Raw genomic sequence first — 16,359 nt, 5'->3', positions numbered from 1 at the left:
TTAATGATTTTCTCTTTTCTTCTTTGCCTTTTTTTTTCATTGTTTTGTTTGCTCCTGACATGCTACCGAACTATTGCATATGAAGATTGCTGTGTTCACTGTATCCTGGCTTGCTTGTTCTGTGAATTTCTCACCCTCTGTAACATTGTTCTGGGACAAGCGTCCTGTGGCATCTGCACGTCGGAAGCGTGCTGCTGTTGCTGTGGGGACGAGGTGGGGGATGACTGTAACTGCCCATGTGACATGGACTGTGGCATCATGGACGCCTGTTGTGAATCTTCAGATTGCTTGGAGATCTGCATGGAATGCTGTGGGATCTGCTTCCCATCGTGAAAATTTATCCCTTTCTATTTTATTCTCTATAAAACTGGAGAGCTTTTCTTTAAGTAAATTTGAAGAAAGACAAGGTAAGATTTTCACACTTGCACTGTTAATTCCCTTTATATAAATATTTTTTTTAAAAAAGCAATCCTCAAATCTGTATTCTAATACAAATTGTATAGTTTTGTATGTGAAACTAAAGCTACATTCCAGCTTCCTTTTGGCTTTGCAAATGGAAGAGTTTATTGAAAGTGAATTATAGGCCTGATACTGCAGGCCATATGAAGGCAAAATTCCCATTTGAATCGAGTGATAGGTTTTGGTCAGAGAACAGACTGTAAGGCAAACCTTAAGTATTTGCCTTTACCTACTTTAATGTTTAAACACTCAAATGCCTCCATGCATAACATGCCTTTAAAGGCATTCTGAAAATCAAGATATCTCTGTTTCTCTCTCTTTGGGTTGAAAGCAACTTTGCTCCGTTGTTTTAAACTTAATTCAAAAGCCAGAAGTCTTGCACTGGTTTTGCTATAGCGGTCATGTCGGCAGTATGTCTTTTGTTTTGAATATCTCATTGATTAGAGAGCAGTTCCTGGTATTTCCCATTGCTGAGATTATCTGACAATCTAAAGTAAAATAAAAGTTTTGCCCTGGGCTAGAAGAGTACCAGGATTTCTTTGTCATCAGTCAAGACAGAATAGACACCTTATCATTTTAGTTCAGTACTATGATTACTTGAAATGCTTTCTCTTAAAAGAGACTTTGGAAATCTGTGTAGACATGAAACACATCCTCAGAGTAACCAACTAATAGACTAACGATACTTCAAAAATTGGCTATTAGAGGAAAATTATTAGAAGTTAACTCAAGAATCTAAACCAGTGCATAAAGTGGTGGCCAGTGGCCACCAACCAGTGGCCTGATCATGGCCCTTTGTGGCTTTGGAGCCAGTGTTACATAACTTACTGTTTATTTCTTTATGGTGTAGGAAAGATCTACAGAGGGTTGTAGAATTTAAACGGCATAAAAACAAATTTAAATTGACTTTATTAAGGAATTCTTTCATATTCTTACATGCAAAAAGCAAGTGAAAAATGTTTATTCTCAGATACATTTTAAATGTTATTTTTAAATAACTGTGTAAAAAAAGATCATATAAAAATATATGCTTTAAAAATAAAAGGACTGGTATTTAAAATATTTGAAAAATACAGTTAGGATCTGTTGGACCTAACTGTATATTCCCTGTTTACGCCATTAAGGTTTTCCAAGAAATATCTCTCTTTTGTAATTGTAATTGTCGAACACAAAGAGGTTTGTGGCATTCCCAGATTTAGGGAATCAGTCCACCCATTTTCTTTACCATCTGCTCATTTCTACCCTCCAGGTGTGTAGCTCACAAACTGTTCTTTGTAAACCACCCACATATCTTGATCTCACATACTTAAACTTTCCTGTTTACACTCCAGGTATTCCATTTGTAGAGCATAGATTTGTAGATGTCCTAAATTCAGTTCTTGTTACAGGAGTCATCAATAGCCAATAGCATGTGTGTTGAGTGAATTGGCCATAAATGTCTCTTTCTACTATAGTGAATTCAGTTTATGCAAATGTGACAAGCTAAAGATCACAGGAGTGTGAAGCTAAGTCGACAAATGGTCTGATATTAACCAAAGCTTCTTCTTGTGAACACTGACTAGTAGTGCCTACTACTGCAAGTTATCACTGAAGCCAAATCCTTAACTCTGCTAGGGAGCTGGGAAGTGTTACATTTTGCCTTAGCATATGCAGTATTGTGGTGTATTCTGATGCAATGCAGATTCACCCTCAGAGGGTTTCCTAATCTGTTTTTTTGATAGTTACTACAGGTATTATTCTTATTATGTTTTTTTTTCTTGCCATATATTGGGCCAGATTCTGATCTGTATTCCATAAACTAAGTGCATTTCTATTCATGTCAGAATTTTTTATTGGTTAAATTCCAGTTAGAGAGCACAAAAATATTATGGTAATAGGCAGGCTAATAAGGAATAATATAGTTAAATTGATAAATTCCCAGTGCTCAGAATCAGGCTCATGGGGCTCAATTATGACTCCTAAAAGGCTGAACCACATTGGGAAGGGGGAAGAGGTGCCTTGGTTGAGTGGCATTGCCTGGAGGCATTTTGTCTTTGTAAGGCATAATGCCTCTGGGGAAATTGGGGGCATCACAGTGAGCATTGGGACTCAATGCACCTTGGAAAAGTCTAGACAGTACTTTGTCCATTGTAGGTGTGTGGTTGACACCGTGGTTGTGGGAACATGTTCTCTGGGGCTAGACAGCACCATGAACTGTCTTTCCTCATGTCCTTCTGGTCACAGAGGTGAATTAGGGCTGTTTCTTGTCTGATTGTGCTTTTGGGACAGGGAAGAGGACTCCCTGTCTCTTGTGCTGCCCCAATGTCCATGCCCTGCTGGAACAGGTCCAGTTCTGTGCTTGGAAAATGCACATTTGTTATCATGCTTTTAGTGAATGCTAGATCTTACTAAAAATTACTTTTACCACAGGTTGATATGGTTAAAAAAAAAAATACCAATCTAGGGAGTTATTTTCCTGTGTAAAAGTTATCTTCAGAGTTTGTCCTGCACAAGGCCTTGTTTCTACTTACTGGAACTTAGTGGGTTTTTGATTTATTGAAATTATAAAAGCAATAATTATGAGAACTTTGTTCATGCATATGTGTATATACTTTTTCTCACACACCTGGATATGCACACACAGATATGTCTTTTCCCACTTTTTTTGTGAAATACAAGGAAGTGAAAATAGTGTTATTACAGACAATTGAAAAAAATAAAAAATTGTGTATTTTGTTTGACATTTAAATGTAATCTGCTGCTGTTTGTCATAGAGATATTAGCACTTTTGAAAAATGTATCTTTATAGCAGAGAATATTAGCATGTAGTTTAAGGAATTCCTTTCAATATTTACATCCTTAAATTCTGTTTTGTAATTTTCACTCTATAATCAGTCTTGTAAGCACCTTTTGTAATAAAAAAAACAGAATCAGAAATCAAATGTGAAAATAGAGTTTAAATAAAATGAAAACATTAGAATTTAATTGTCTATTTTATAATAGTACTTGTGAACTTGTACAGTGTTTCAGTTTATAGTTCTGCAAACTGGCCCATTTGAAAGACATGATGTTTGTACTTTATATCAATTGGATGTGCTACTTGCAAACACTATTTTGAAATAAAGATCTTTATTTTGAAACTTTTGGTTATCACTCTTTAGTAGTCTTGCCTTGTTACTCCTCTGAAGAATAATTTAATGTCTTTTTGTGTTTTTTCTTCTACTTTAACCCTTGGGTAACTTGCACAGAGGGTGAATCGGTGTACAAGTTGTCTTACAGGTGGAGCTGAGCCAACTCAGGCACTAGAAGCTGTGCTAACATGAAGCCTCCAGCAGGAAAAAAGTTTGTCAGTAAGACGGAAAATTCATTCCTTGGTGAAATTGGATTAATTAGGTGAAATTATGGTAATGATTAAATTTTATCAAAATGAAAGTTATTTTAATACATCCATTGCAAGTCTTCAGTTTACTAAAAACAAGCTGAACTAGGAGTGCAATTGGCTCTTAGTATTCATATTATTTTTTTTCATGTCAGCTTAAGCTGAGTGTGAACATCTTATAATACTTTAAAACTGCAGAAACTGCATGTCTGCAGTCTTTTGCACTAATTTTTCTACATCTATACCACCATAGAGGGTCAAAAAAACTTGCTTCTCTGGCCATTACAGAGGAAAGATGATAAAACTGGCAGAAATTGTGTTTGAGTGTGTATCATGAAGTCTTGCATTGAGACTGTGCACCAAAATAATTGTTTTAGTAAAAGAACTTATAAACGCATAGAAATATTTTAGTTGGTCTAGCCAGTATCCATAATACATAAGATTTGTAGAAAAAAATGGCTCCTGTGAAGAAGGATCAGGAACATTCAGGAGTTTTGGATTGATTAATGGGTCTATTTCAGTCATAGTTCTCATGTTAAGAATTGTATGTTGACTTAGATGAATCACTGATTTTAAAATATTCTAAAAGAGAAAATTTCCTGAGTTCTTCCCACACTTGGACTTTTTTTACATTATCTTAATGTATCTTATGGTTGCAATATTTGATGTATATTCTTGGAGGTCAGTGCCAATTGTATTGATGTATCTCCATGTTAAAGCTTTTATTGTCTTCAGTCTTGTAACTTTCTAAATGGAAACAGATCATAGAATGAATGATGTATATGAAATCTTACTCTTGGCACCAAAATTAAGTTAAACATTAGAGAAATATCTCCCTAGTGTCTTGTCTTAGTGTTTGAGTGCCTGCCTACACCACATACTGGAAAACTCGACCATGTGTTGATGGTAACAGTAGTAGCTCTAGAATCCGACAGACATTAATCTTGCGTTTTCCCTTACCTTCCAAACCTTCTGCCAGCTCTTAGCACTTCCAAAGAAAGCGGGAAGACCTTAACTCAATTTTAACACTGAAAGAAGTTCAGTAAAAATAATACGCTGCACTCACTTCCAAGATGCACTTGTTGACTGTACTCAATGCACTTGAATGTGAAGTTGATTGCTTGTACAAAGTTTAGCCTAGTCTTAAACACTTGCTGATGCTATTTACCAGTGATTTGGTGCTAGTGTCGTAAAAGGATGGGTTTTCTCACCTTTCGAAATCTTTAATATGATGGGCTTTTTCTACTGTAGTTGGAAAGAGAACATTCTCTGAATTATCAGTCTGCAAAACAGGCAGATGTTTAATTAGATGTTCTTAATGTCTTTATGGTTTTTAATCATAGGTTCATAGAAGGGCTTGAGCTGGGAGGGACCTTAAGCATCATATGATTCCAACCTGCTTGCCATGGGCAAGGACATCTTCAACTAGATCAGGTTGCTCAGAGCCCCATCCAACCAGGCTTTCAACACTTCCAGGGGTGGGGCATCCACAACTTCTCTGGACAACCTGTTTTCATGCCTCATCACCCTCACATTGGGAATTGCTTCCCAATATCTAATCTAAACCTCCCCTCTTTCAGCTTAAAGCCCATTCCCTTTCATCTTATGACTACATGACCTTGTAAATAGTCTCTCTCCATTTGCCTTTTAGGCTCCCTTCAGGTAACTGGAAGACTGCAGTTAGGCCACCCAAAAGCTCCTTTTTTCAGGCTGAACAATTCCAATTTTCCTATCAGTTCAGCACACTTCATAAAACACTGTGTACAATCTTGTTTTCTTATTTTATGTATGCATATTATAGCATTTGTTAGTACATTTCCATTCAGTACTCATAAAAAGGGAATGTAAGACTGTATAATACCTTTTATACATTTTATAGTGCCCTACTGATTTTTATTCTGGTATGCGTATGCTATTTTAACTGACAAAGTACTCCACTGTAATTGGGGCTCTTTATATCATCTCAGTAGGGTATGTAATTGGTGCCCAAGCACTACACAATTCCTCTTCAATCAGTGATGTAGGATTCAGAAATTTGTCTCATCTCCAAGTTGCACAAAGTGACCACACTGTGAATATGCTGTACTCCAATATATTTCATGTTACACTCCTACTTTTTGAGGCACCAGATTCACAGTGTCTGCCTTTGTTTCCTTAGCTTTTTTTGCAAGGTAGTATGTTTGGTTTTGTTTTGCTTTTAAATTTTGGTTCAAAGAGAATTGAAAGGGTCTTCATTATGGAAATCTGGGACAATATCAAGGTACATGTTGCATTGTAAGTTGTTTCTTCATTTTTTCTATGTTCTCTGTTATATGCAACTTCTAGTCAGAGACTTGTAAAAATGATGTCTTTGGAACTTTGGACTTAGCATCTAAATAGCTGAAGCTCAATAGTGTTGAAATATTTAAAAATGAAAATGAATTTATTATGTCTTTCTTGCTTAAATAAGGCGCCAGAAGTTCTATCAAGATGGATTCCTCAGAATTTTGCAAACTGACAATCTTTAAAATAGTTCTGCTTACAAGAATAAACTAGCATGTTAGTTTCAAACTAGCACATTTGAGAGTGGCAATATATATATATTATATCTGTATATCTGTGTGTGTGTATATGTATATATATATGCTAGTTTTTTGATTCAGAGCTATCTTCAGTTACTGAGGACTAATTAAGAACAAGCAAGAAAGAATAAATGTATTAAACAATGCGATATTTCTTTCCTCCCTAGGAAATGCAACTCCATTTGTCTGTTTCATCATATGAGGAGGAGACACCTTGATTACATATTTAGTGTAGACTAACAGCAGTGGTTTAGAATCCACAATAACTTCAAGGTCATTAGAAGCAGCATGTGAAGGATAAAGGGAAATGTGTTACGAGGTTCCCACTACTCTGGACAACTGCTGTCTCTGCCTCAGTAATCTGCTTTGCAACTACCAAGCTTTCATGGGGTTAAGCGTAAGAAAATTAGGATATCCGTGACTGAAATTTTATATTCACTCTTGTTTCTTCAGAAGGAGTAATTAGACGTATTTACACAATTACATTTTAGTAAACTATTATGTCAGCTTAACTATAACACATATTCTGGTTAAAGTACATTAAACAGCGATCCAGAAGCAATTTAGCTGCAGAAGGCATTATTTTCTATCTAATTATTTGCAAATTAATGAATAAAATTAAATTCCAATCACTGAAAAAATGAGGTAATGGTGAGAATCAGAACTACATATTAGTTAAAGCTATGCAATGCATAACAGAATTAAAGCCGCCTTTTATTCAAATTCAATGCTTAAAAAAGAACAAATCCATCATCTTGAAATTTGACTTGTAGCTTGACATTAAAAATAATATGAGTAGAATTTTCAGTGGGGTAAGCACAAAACTAGTTCAAGTAGTGTCACTCTCAATTAATGTACTCAGGTGCTGTGCCCATTAAAATTCCCACTTGTGGGTTCAGCTCTCTATGCAAATGGGGTCATTACCTGGAGAATTTAATTGGGTATGACACTGGGAGTAGGAATTTTCCTTTCAAAATAAACCTTCTTGCACACATTTTCACTAGAAATTTGATTGTTACATATACTTCATATTGTTTGGCTCTATAAATATTTACCAAAATTGAGAATGTCCTCACTTACTTATTCTTTTACAGGTAATTCATAATGCATCAAAATGATTTTTAAATTGTTCCATGTATTGCATATGCAAGTCTTGTTACAAAATCTGTGGTGAAAATCTCTTTTCTTTTTTGGTGTTAAAATGGTAATTTTGCATGTATCACATACCTTTAAAGCTGATATTAATTTCTATAATGTCTGAAAGCAGATCCATAGTATTTTTGTAGTACATGTAAATGAAAAAAAAAGGTTATTTTATACTGAACTCCTACCTTACACATTGTTTGGAAGGACAAAAATTTATTGTGTTTCTTAGTAATATTAACTTCCAAGTTTTCTGGACATTACTTTGCATAATCACTTGTATAAATAAGGCTAATACTGAAAGATATTAATCTCAAAATGTGCATACAAATCTTGCAGAAACACAGAATTACATGATTGGATGAAACTTCTAGAGAACTTCCAGTTCAGCCCGTCTAAGCTGTAACAGTGTCTAAGGACATTTCTTGGAAGCCTCTGATGAAGGGAGACACTAGAGGTAGTTCTCACTTCTGATACAGTAAAAGAAAGCTTTTTTCTTTACATCCCATTTAATCTTATTTTCATTTCTGCAAATAAGACTGATGTATCCATGTTCTATTCCCAGTGGATGTGTAGAACAATCACCATTCTCATATCATAACCTTTCATATAGTTTGTATACTCCTGCCTAGCTTCTCTTGCCTAATTCAAAGTATAGTCCCAACCTGTTGTTTTTCAGTGCTACATTATTTCAGGCATTATAAAACTGTATGAGCTGTGCTTCTCATTTCAAAGTATGAAAAGACTGAGGGAGCAACCCATGAAGGAATTTTTTTTCTGCTAATAAGAATGTTGGGTAGTTTATTGAGGTAAGAGATACATTCATGTCAATAATGTGCATGGATTTCTGTGGCATGAAAGTGACAGTATTTAATTTGCAGCTTAACTTCTGCAAAGGAAACAGTCCAAAGAATCAGCATTATGATCATCTACATAATCCCTTAAAAGATTTTTGTGGGATTTGCAGAACACTTTAAAAAATTTCCAGGATGGAGACCTGAAAGTGTTGTATTAGCAAACAAACTGAGAAAACGAATCGACCCTATCATTAAAGCTTATCTATATTTGTTCCTTCTGTATTTTCACTCCATCTCAGCTTTCAGCTTCTTGCCACTCTTTTGGGCACTTTGTTTACTAATCCAGCATCCTCTGTGTTCTCACTGAAACTTCTTGTCCAGTTCTGTTGGGTCTCATTTCTTCATTGATGCTTAATACATATTTATGAAAGAAAAAAAAGCTACTTGAAGAGTGATGTTTTTTCTTATTGAACTTAACTGTAACCTTGTAGTAGCCTTGCAATATGGTTTTAAGAACAAAGGTGAGAATGAATTTTAACATAAACAAGCTTTGTTTCAAAAGGTTAGTGCTCCCTTACTACTCTTCATGTTCAAACATGGTAATTAGAAAAATTTTATTCACAGAGAAGATCTAATGTATTTCAGTGTAGTTTTATAATACTTCTCAATTATAATTCACTAATAAGAATAAAAGTTTAATAAAAATAATTTTCCAAATTATATACCTGAGTTCTTAACACTTTTGATTTAGGACTGATATGACATCCTTACTTGCAGTTTTATTCTTTAATGTACATGTGATGTAGACTGAAACCAAGTCACTGATAGCTCTCAGAACCATAGTTGTCAAATGAAAACACGTTAAAAGGGTGATTTTAGAGAGGTTCTGAGGAAATTGGTACTGTGCCTGGAACTCTTCAACATTTTAATCAATGATCTGGAAGCATTTCTAGCAGAATTTGTAGATTAATCAATAGCTGATGGAACAGTTAATTGAATACGTATCATTACAAGGTGCTTATTTAGAGCAATCTGAACCTGGTAGGATGGATCTCTTCTCAGAAAATGCTTTTCCATGCTATGAAACAGAAAGGAAATATTCAGAATTTACTTCATATAAAGAAGAATAATTTCAAACACTTTGAAAGGACTTGAGGATCGTGGTGAAAAAGGTGCTGAACAATGAGTTTCAGCTGAAATCCCGCAGCCTTTCATGGTGACCTTTCAATATTTCAATGGATAGTGAGTCGAAGCAAGGAAGAGTGAGTGTGCTAAGGAAAAACACTTCAGCTTTCATGATTTGAAAAACAGAAAGGTCAAAACGGAACATCAGAAATTACTTAGAGATATAGAATCACTTTTAGCAAGAGAGAATTTCAGAGCTTATTCTACTCAAGTTTATCCAGCAGAAGACTGAGCTGTGACTCCATCACACTGTCCTGGTATCTTCTGAGGCACAAATTACAGTGCTTTGAAGATTATCATATTCAGACAGAGAGAGATACAGAAAGAACTAAGCTCTATAGTCAAACATAAATGGATGTCCAATTTCTTACCCAAATGTACCTCTGACGATAGTAATGAGTTGAACAAACCATCAAACCCAGCATTTGATTACTCACCTCTTGGCAGTCTTGGTCCACAACTGATGCTTTTCTCAGAGTTACACTTATCTTTAAAAGGCTGTGTGTGGATATGAATACATACATATATATATATATATATATATATATATATATATATATGTATAGCACATACAGAGCAAAAATGTAGGCAAGAAATGCTGAGCTGGAAAGAATTTTATTTCTTTTCATCTTAGAGAACTTAGATGAGATGTTACAGTACTACCTCATAGATTCATCTGGTGGCAAGAAGAGATTACCCTGTGTGAATGGTTTGTCGAATTCTTACTTTTGTGAAACATTAAAATAAAAGAAATATGGTTTTTGTCACTGCAGGATCTTCACAACACAAATATGTATGTTCTCTATCACAGTAGTGTCCAGGATAATATGTGGTCACAGATGATTCTCATACCAACATTCAAATATGGTGCATGTTGGTTATAGTTCTGGACTAATAATTCAAATAAAGATTAATTTTTATTTCAAAAATGTAAAACACATTAGATGTTAATTTCAAGGGCAAAATGAAATTGAAGTCCCTAAGAAAATACCTTAAATTGGATGAATTACCTGTAAAACAAACATCACAGATAAAAAGTGAATTTGCTTAATATAAAAAAAGTTAACAAAATGGGCTGTGAAAGGAAGATAAGCAGCAGTGTTAAGATAAATAGTTCGCTCATAGTGAAATAAAGCATGAAAGTTCATCTATGATATAGAAGTTTATGGAAAATTCACAAGACAAAATGCATTCCGGTGTATTAAACAAAGGACCAATGGGATTTGTGTGTTGTGAACTGCCAGTAGGCCCATCATAACTGTTACAGATCTACTCTGAAATGTTAAAAAAGCAAAAATACAGAGCTAGAAGGTCCAATTCCTCTGGGCTGAGAAAAGGAAGTGAATACTGACTGTTCTTTGTACACTATCCCTCCACACCTTGCAATGCAGGAAATTATAGAGCAGGTGGAGAGGTCAGACGTGTGTGGAGACTTTCCTGCATATTTCACTTCCCTGCTCCTTAGTTAGAGGTTAATAAAATGCTGTGTTACATTGATTCAGCTGTAATTTTGCATTCCCCTACTCCAGGAGAAATTTAGCTCACAAACTATACCATTAGGTTTATTTATTTATTTATTTCCCTTAGGCTATCTTGGTCCTGTGTTATTCTTACGGGAGTCAAATGATAAAATGAAAATTGACCCCTATGGAAATCATTAGTAGTTTGTAAGACTGTATTATGTGACACGGGGATTTCTGCAATGACCAAATGAATTTTACCCTTTTCTTTTCCTGGTTTCCAGAGAGAAAAGGGTTTAATAATCCACTGTGATGTATATGCTTGCATGTGTGCTTATCTATTTTCTTACTCCCTCCTACTCCATTTTCTTAGTCCCTACTAAGGAATTTTAAGCCTTGTGGTCTCCTTTAAATGAAATGAACAGTGAGAGCAATTAAAATAGCCAAAGAAAATCAAAAGGAAACTGATCTTATTCTTACCCCAGTGAGAGGACACTGGCAGAATTTGGGCAGCTCCTGTAAGCTGTCAGGGAATCCACAGAAGGGAAACTTACCAAAAATATTTAATAGTGGCAAAACCTGCTGTTTTGAAATTATTTTCAAAATAAATTCTCCTTCTTTTCTCTCCTGTTTTGTAGCATTTACTTTTGGAAATGTTGTGGTACTCCCCTCTAATGATTCAAGGTTTCCCCCTCTCTCCCCCAAAACAGATTTCAAAATCCATTGTTCCAAGGAAGTCTTGAGGAAGAAAAGTAGAAATTACTGAAAAAAATAATTTGCTAGTAGTCAAGAAAGAAAAGACTGAAGGATTGAAAAAGGAGCTCTCTTGATATTAAAAGATTTGCTTATTTCCTTTTTATCAATAATACTTTTTGACTCAAGACTAAATTTAAAAATGTTTATCCATATAACAACCTAAAGCAAGTTTCTGAAATAAATATTCCCTAATTAAAATAATAAATAATATACTGCATAATTGTGCTCCAAGTTAGCATTAATAAAGTATTATATGTGTAATTTTTACAACTAGAAGTATCTCTGTGGCTGTCATATCTTACTGTACACACAGCTTGATTGGTGCAGAGTAGACATCTGCCAGAAACATTTCAGTTTAGCATGATGAATTTACTGTAACCCTGTCAAAAATTACATAGCAGTGCCAAACTATCGCTTTGAATATAGGTTGAAAAACAGAAATAAGTGTGTTGAGGAAGGTTTTCAAATTCTCTCAGAATCCAGTCATTACTGCTGTTACGGCTGGGCACATAGGAATGCTGCTGCTCCATGGGGGATTCCTGGGAAGTGAACATTACTTACTTAATCAGGGTAGTGAAAGGCAAAGTCATGTTGGCTGTAGGTGCCCTGCGTAGGTTATCAGCATCCCAGCGAGGACACTGCTGCAAAAAGGGCAGGCAATTTGCACAAAAGTGTAAAGGCTTTCTGAGGCTTTTTGTTAAAACTAAAATGGGAAGGCCACACTTGTTTGTGACATCCTCTGTGGTGACTGTATTTCACATGCTTGATTTTTTAATTATGTATGAAACACTCTTTCCAGCACTGCTTGGGTTAATATGCTTGTTGAAATCTTGTGTATGAATGATTTGGGCCAAATTGGAGCTCAGATAAACAATAGAAGAGGCAATAAGGAAAAGTACATGCTCTCTGGAGGCTTAATGGTAATTCTCTAGCATCCTGACATTTCAAGCAATAGTCTATTAGGAAAGGTAAGTACTCCTAGATCTCTGATAAAAGATTCTTCAGTGTCTTATGTGGTTTAAGTAATTGTAGGATATCTCACTATTTTCTCAGATTAGATCTTTTTGTATTTTCAATAGAGGCCAAAGATATTCTAGCATATTTCAAATAGGAGCTAAGATATGATCCTGGGATATTCTCAGTCACCATATTTGTATATTTTATAAAACTATTTTTTATGAAAGAGATTTATAAATCTGCATCTGCATAGGCCTACTGTCTGCCTACATGTATGAATATTACTATAACCTTCAGGTAAATCCTGGAATCAAGGGTATCATATTAATACATAGTCTTCTTTAATGGGCTTTTAAACCCTAGACAGCAGAGCTGATTGTTCATATGTAGATACAATTAGTGTAAATTATTATTTCCTGAGATTAATATACTAAACAGATATGCATTGTTTGCTCTGTTATCATTTTCTGTTGTTACATGATCTCAAACACTGTGTATAAAGATCTGGCAGAAGTGTAGCAAGGGGTCCTTCTGTCTTTGCTAATATATATGGAAAAAACTTCACCATTGAAACCCATATTAAATGGACGAACCTGCATTTCCCTCTTACCTTTCTGTTCTCAGAATTGTTCTCCAGAGTTCTGGGACAGGTGAAGCCAAATTGTTCATAAAGAGCCAAAGGGAGAATTTCTTTGTTCCTTTGATGAGCTTTGGTGAAGTATGTGGGAAAGCACCTGTCTGTGAGCTTTCCTTTCAATAGCTACAATCACTGTATTTATGTTTATAAATGTATTGCTATGTGACTATAAATGTTAATATTTGTTCATGCACATGAGTTCCTCTCTAACTAAATATTCTTGCTTGGATTGCTTATGGCTCACATCCTACCCTGCCTTGCTCCTGTGAATTACCAGCCCAATATTCTGACGGACTGACAAGACACCCTCTTCTGCTACAGCTGAATTAAGGCCGATGCACATTACCCACAGTGCTGCCTGACAAATTGAATCATCTGCTCTAAGTGATTTTGCCTGTTTCAGAGTACTGGGAAACTCAAAGGGCATCAAGTCAAATTACACATTGATTGCTGTTTGCCCTGTAGCTTTTGCACACAGAAGGAATCACACACAACACTTAGAAGATTAGTGGAGACTGCATCAAGGGAATATCACATGCAAGCATGTACAAGTTGGACTTCTCTGGTTGGTAGCAGCATCACAAGTCTAGCCATCCAGGAAAGAGCAAAATTTATGTTAATGTGGGCTTCCCAGTTGACACAGATGTAGACTGCATCATCCTTCCTGTAGAACTTCTAATTCCCAACTTAGCCACACTGTAATTCATATTTGATTTGGGGTTATTTTTCCTCCATCAAATAACAAATGTCAGAATATCATCGTTAGATTTATGTCTAGATTATTTTATGTAGAAAAAAAATCCATATGTATTAATGTTTATGAACTGATTCTATATTAGAATATCTTTAACAATAGAGATCACTGATCTGTGACTGTATGATCTACAACTATCCAGATTTGGGGTGACAGATAAGTAGCTGGATGCCTGAGAACACAGCTTCTATTTTCAATCTTTGGAATCCAGAGATTTATATTTCCTTAAAAAGCTGTAGCACAAATTATTTTAAAGAAAAAGTCAAGAAAACAAAGATTCTCATATGAAGAGAGGTTGTCTCTGTGTGTGGATTGGCCTTTTCTGCCAGACAACAAGCAATAGGACAAGAGGACTTGGTCTTAAGTTCTGCCAGGGGAGGTTTAGGTTGGACATTAGAAAGGAATCCTTCACTGAAATGGTGATTTAGCATTGGAATGGGCTGCCCACCATCCCTAGAGGGAAAGATGGGATATGTCACTCAGTTCCATGGTCTAGTTGACATGATGTTCAGTGATAGGTGGGACCTGATGATCTCAAAGTCATTTTTAATCTAAAATAAGTCTGTGATTCTGTGAACTGCTTATTGCTATAGCTGACATTCAAAAGACAATGCAAGATACTATACAAATTGCAGTGAAATACCAGGCATCAGCACAAAGGTTTATCTTTATTTCATTAGCAATGTTTGCATTAGCTGGGCCTCTTCTTTCTCCTTCTTATGCTGACTAGTAAACTTTGCTCAAACTCATAGGAATCATCAAGGCTAAAAGAGACCTCTAGGATCATCCAGTCTAACCATCCACCCCTAAACCACTGATCAGCATCACCCAGTGCCAGATCCAGATGCCTCTTGAACATGATAAACTCTCAGCATGCTTCTCAGAGAAGCGTTGTAAATATTATGAATTAATAAGCCTCTGTGTATCTTAGTTTATTGATCTATAATTCATGTAGGATAAAGTTCAGCATGGATCTCTATGTCTCATCTTTTCTGAAAGGTCTTCCAAGTGATTTAGTCCACTAAATGATCATGAAAATTTCTAATTTCTGTCTGTTGGTCTGAAAATTTTATTCCAGTTTCTTACAGTTAGCTATTTAAAGCACTATTTCTCGAAAATTTTGTTTCTATTTCTAAGAAACCAGTCACTTGCTTTCTATTCTTGGTGTTCTCTCTTACAATCATAGACATAGGTATGATATGTTAACATATCACAAAAATATGCTCTCTTAACTACTTCCATGGATTGAGGTTGCCAGTCAATGAGAGGTGACAGTAAATGAAATAGGACTAATATTGTTGTGTATGTACAAACTTCAGGATTATTTCCTGTCACGTTCTCTGTTTTGCACAGATCCTTTAGTTCTTTCACCTACTTCATACTCCTCTGTCATGATCAGCATATTAGGAAGGATAAGCTGCTCAGAATTCTTCCTAACACAATTTCTGTTTGTTTGCTTGGGCTGAATGTGTTTTTGTTTGGTTTGTTGTTTCAGTGAATTCCTTCCAAAGAAGCAAAGAAAACGTTCATTTTTAGTAGCTTTCTTCACCAGATATGAAAGTGGTTTGGATTTATGGACAGATAGTCTTTTGACTTGACTTAAAATCTACTGTATCTGTTATTTAAGGTCAAATGTCTCAGTAAAACCTTCCGCAAAAGAGACTTGTTAACTTACACTTTTATCAGGTCCCTCCTGCAATTTTTTCCCTCCAGCTTTCTTGATTTCAGAAATGACAATGATGGTATTTGAGATTTGTGAGAATTTCTGCATTGTGATGAAAGTTGTGAGCAGAGGGTTTTTTCCTAATTCTGCTTCTGGGCTGCCTCTGATCTTTGTAATGTACAGTGCAGTGCTGTCTTCCCTAGGCAGTTCTCTTATCATTTTCTTAACTTGCTCTTCTGTTTCTTGTATGGGAGTAGCTTGTGGAGCTATGTAAAGGAATCATTCACAATAGTAGCTAAGCTGCAGAAAAACATTCCTAAGGATTCAACAGAAATGAAGAATTATTAACATTTGTCTTTCTTTTAAGCTCAAAATGAGGAAAAGTGAAAGTCCCATGAGCATCCAAAAAGCCCTCCACCTTCACCTGTCAAGGCAACAAAACTTGTACCCCTTCTAAATGCAGGATTCTCCTAGTTCTGTAGAAGCTACTTTGCTTAGGACTGTATTAAGGTCAGAATGAGTAAACAAAAAGACTTGAACCAAAGCCACATACTTGTTCATAAACATGTATTTTAAAAACTGGAACACCTTTTCTGTCCTCCCCCTCCCTGCATACACTGGCAAATCAC

At 35.5% G+C, this 16,359-nt stretch overlaps 1 protein-coding gene across 3 annotated transcripts in view; it reads left to right on the top strand.

Annotated features, from left to right (window-relative positions):
* The window catches only part of MDFIC (MyoD family inhibitor domain containing), a 51,977-nt gene extending 48,399 nt beyond the window's left edge, over positions 1 to 3,578 (top strand). For all 3 annotated transcript variants that reach the window (XM_036401456.2, XM_036401457.2, XM_036401458.2), the window contains exon 5: positions 86 to 3,578. In XM_036401456.2, the coding sequence (XP_036257349.1) occupies positions 86 to 333 (248 nt within the window). In that variant the 3' untranslated portion in view covers positions 334 to 3,578. The remainder of the gene's footprint in view (positions 1 to 85) is intronic.
* The last annotated feature ends 12,781 nt before the right edge of the window (positions 3,579 to 16,359 follow it).

The sequence above is a fragment of the Molothrus ater genome, chromosome 5 (assembly GCF_012460135.2).
Source record: "Molothrus ater isolate BHLD 08-10-18 breed brown headed cowbird chromosome 5, BPBGC_Mater_1.1, whole genome shotgun sequence".
NCBI classification, from domain to species: domain Eukaryota; kingdom Metazoa; phylum Chordata; class Aves; order Passeriformes; family Icteridae; genus Molothrus; species Molothrus ater.
The sequence above is the reverse complement of the archived record's forward strand: the minus strand, read 5'-3'. Positions and strand labels throughout refer to the sequence as shown.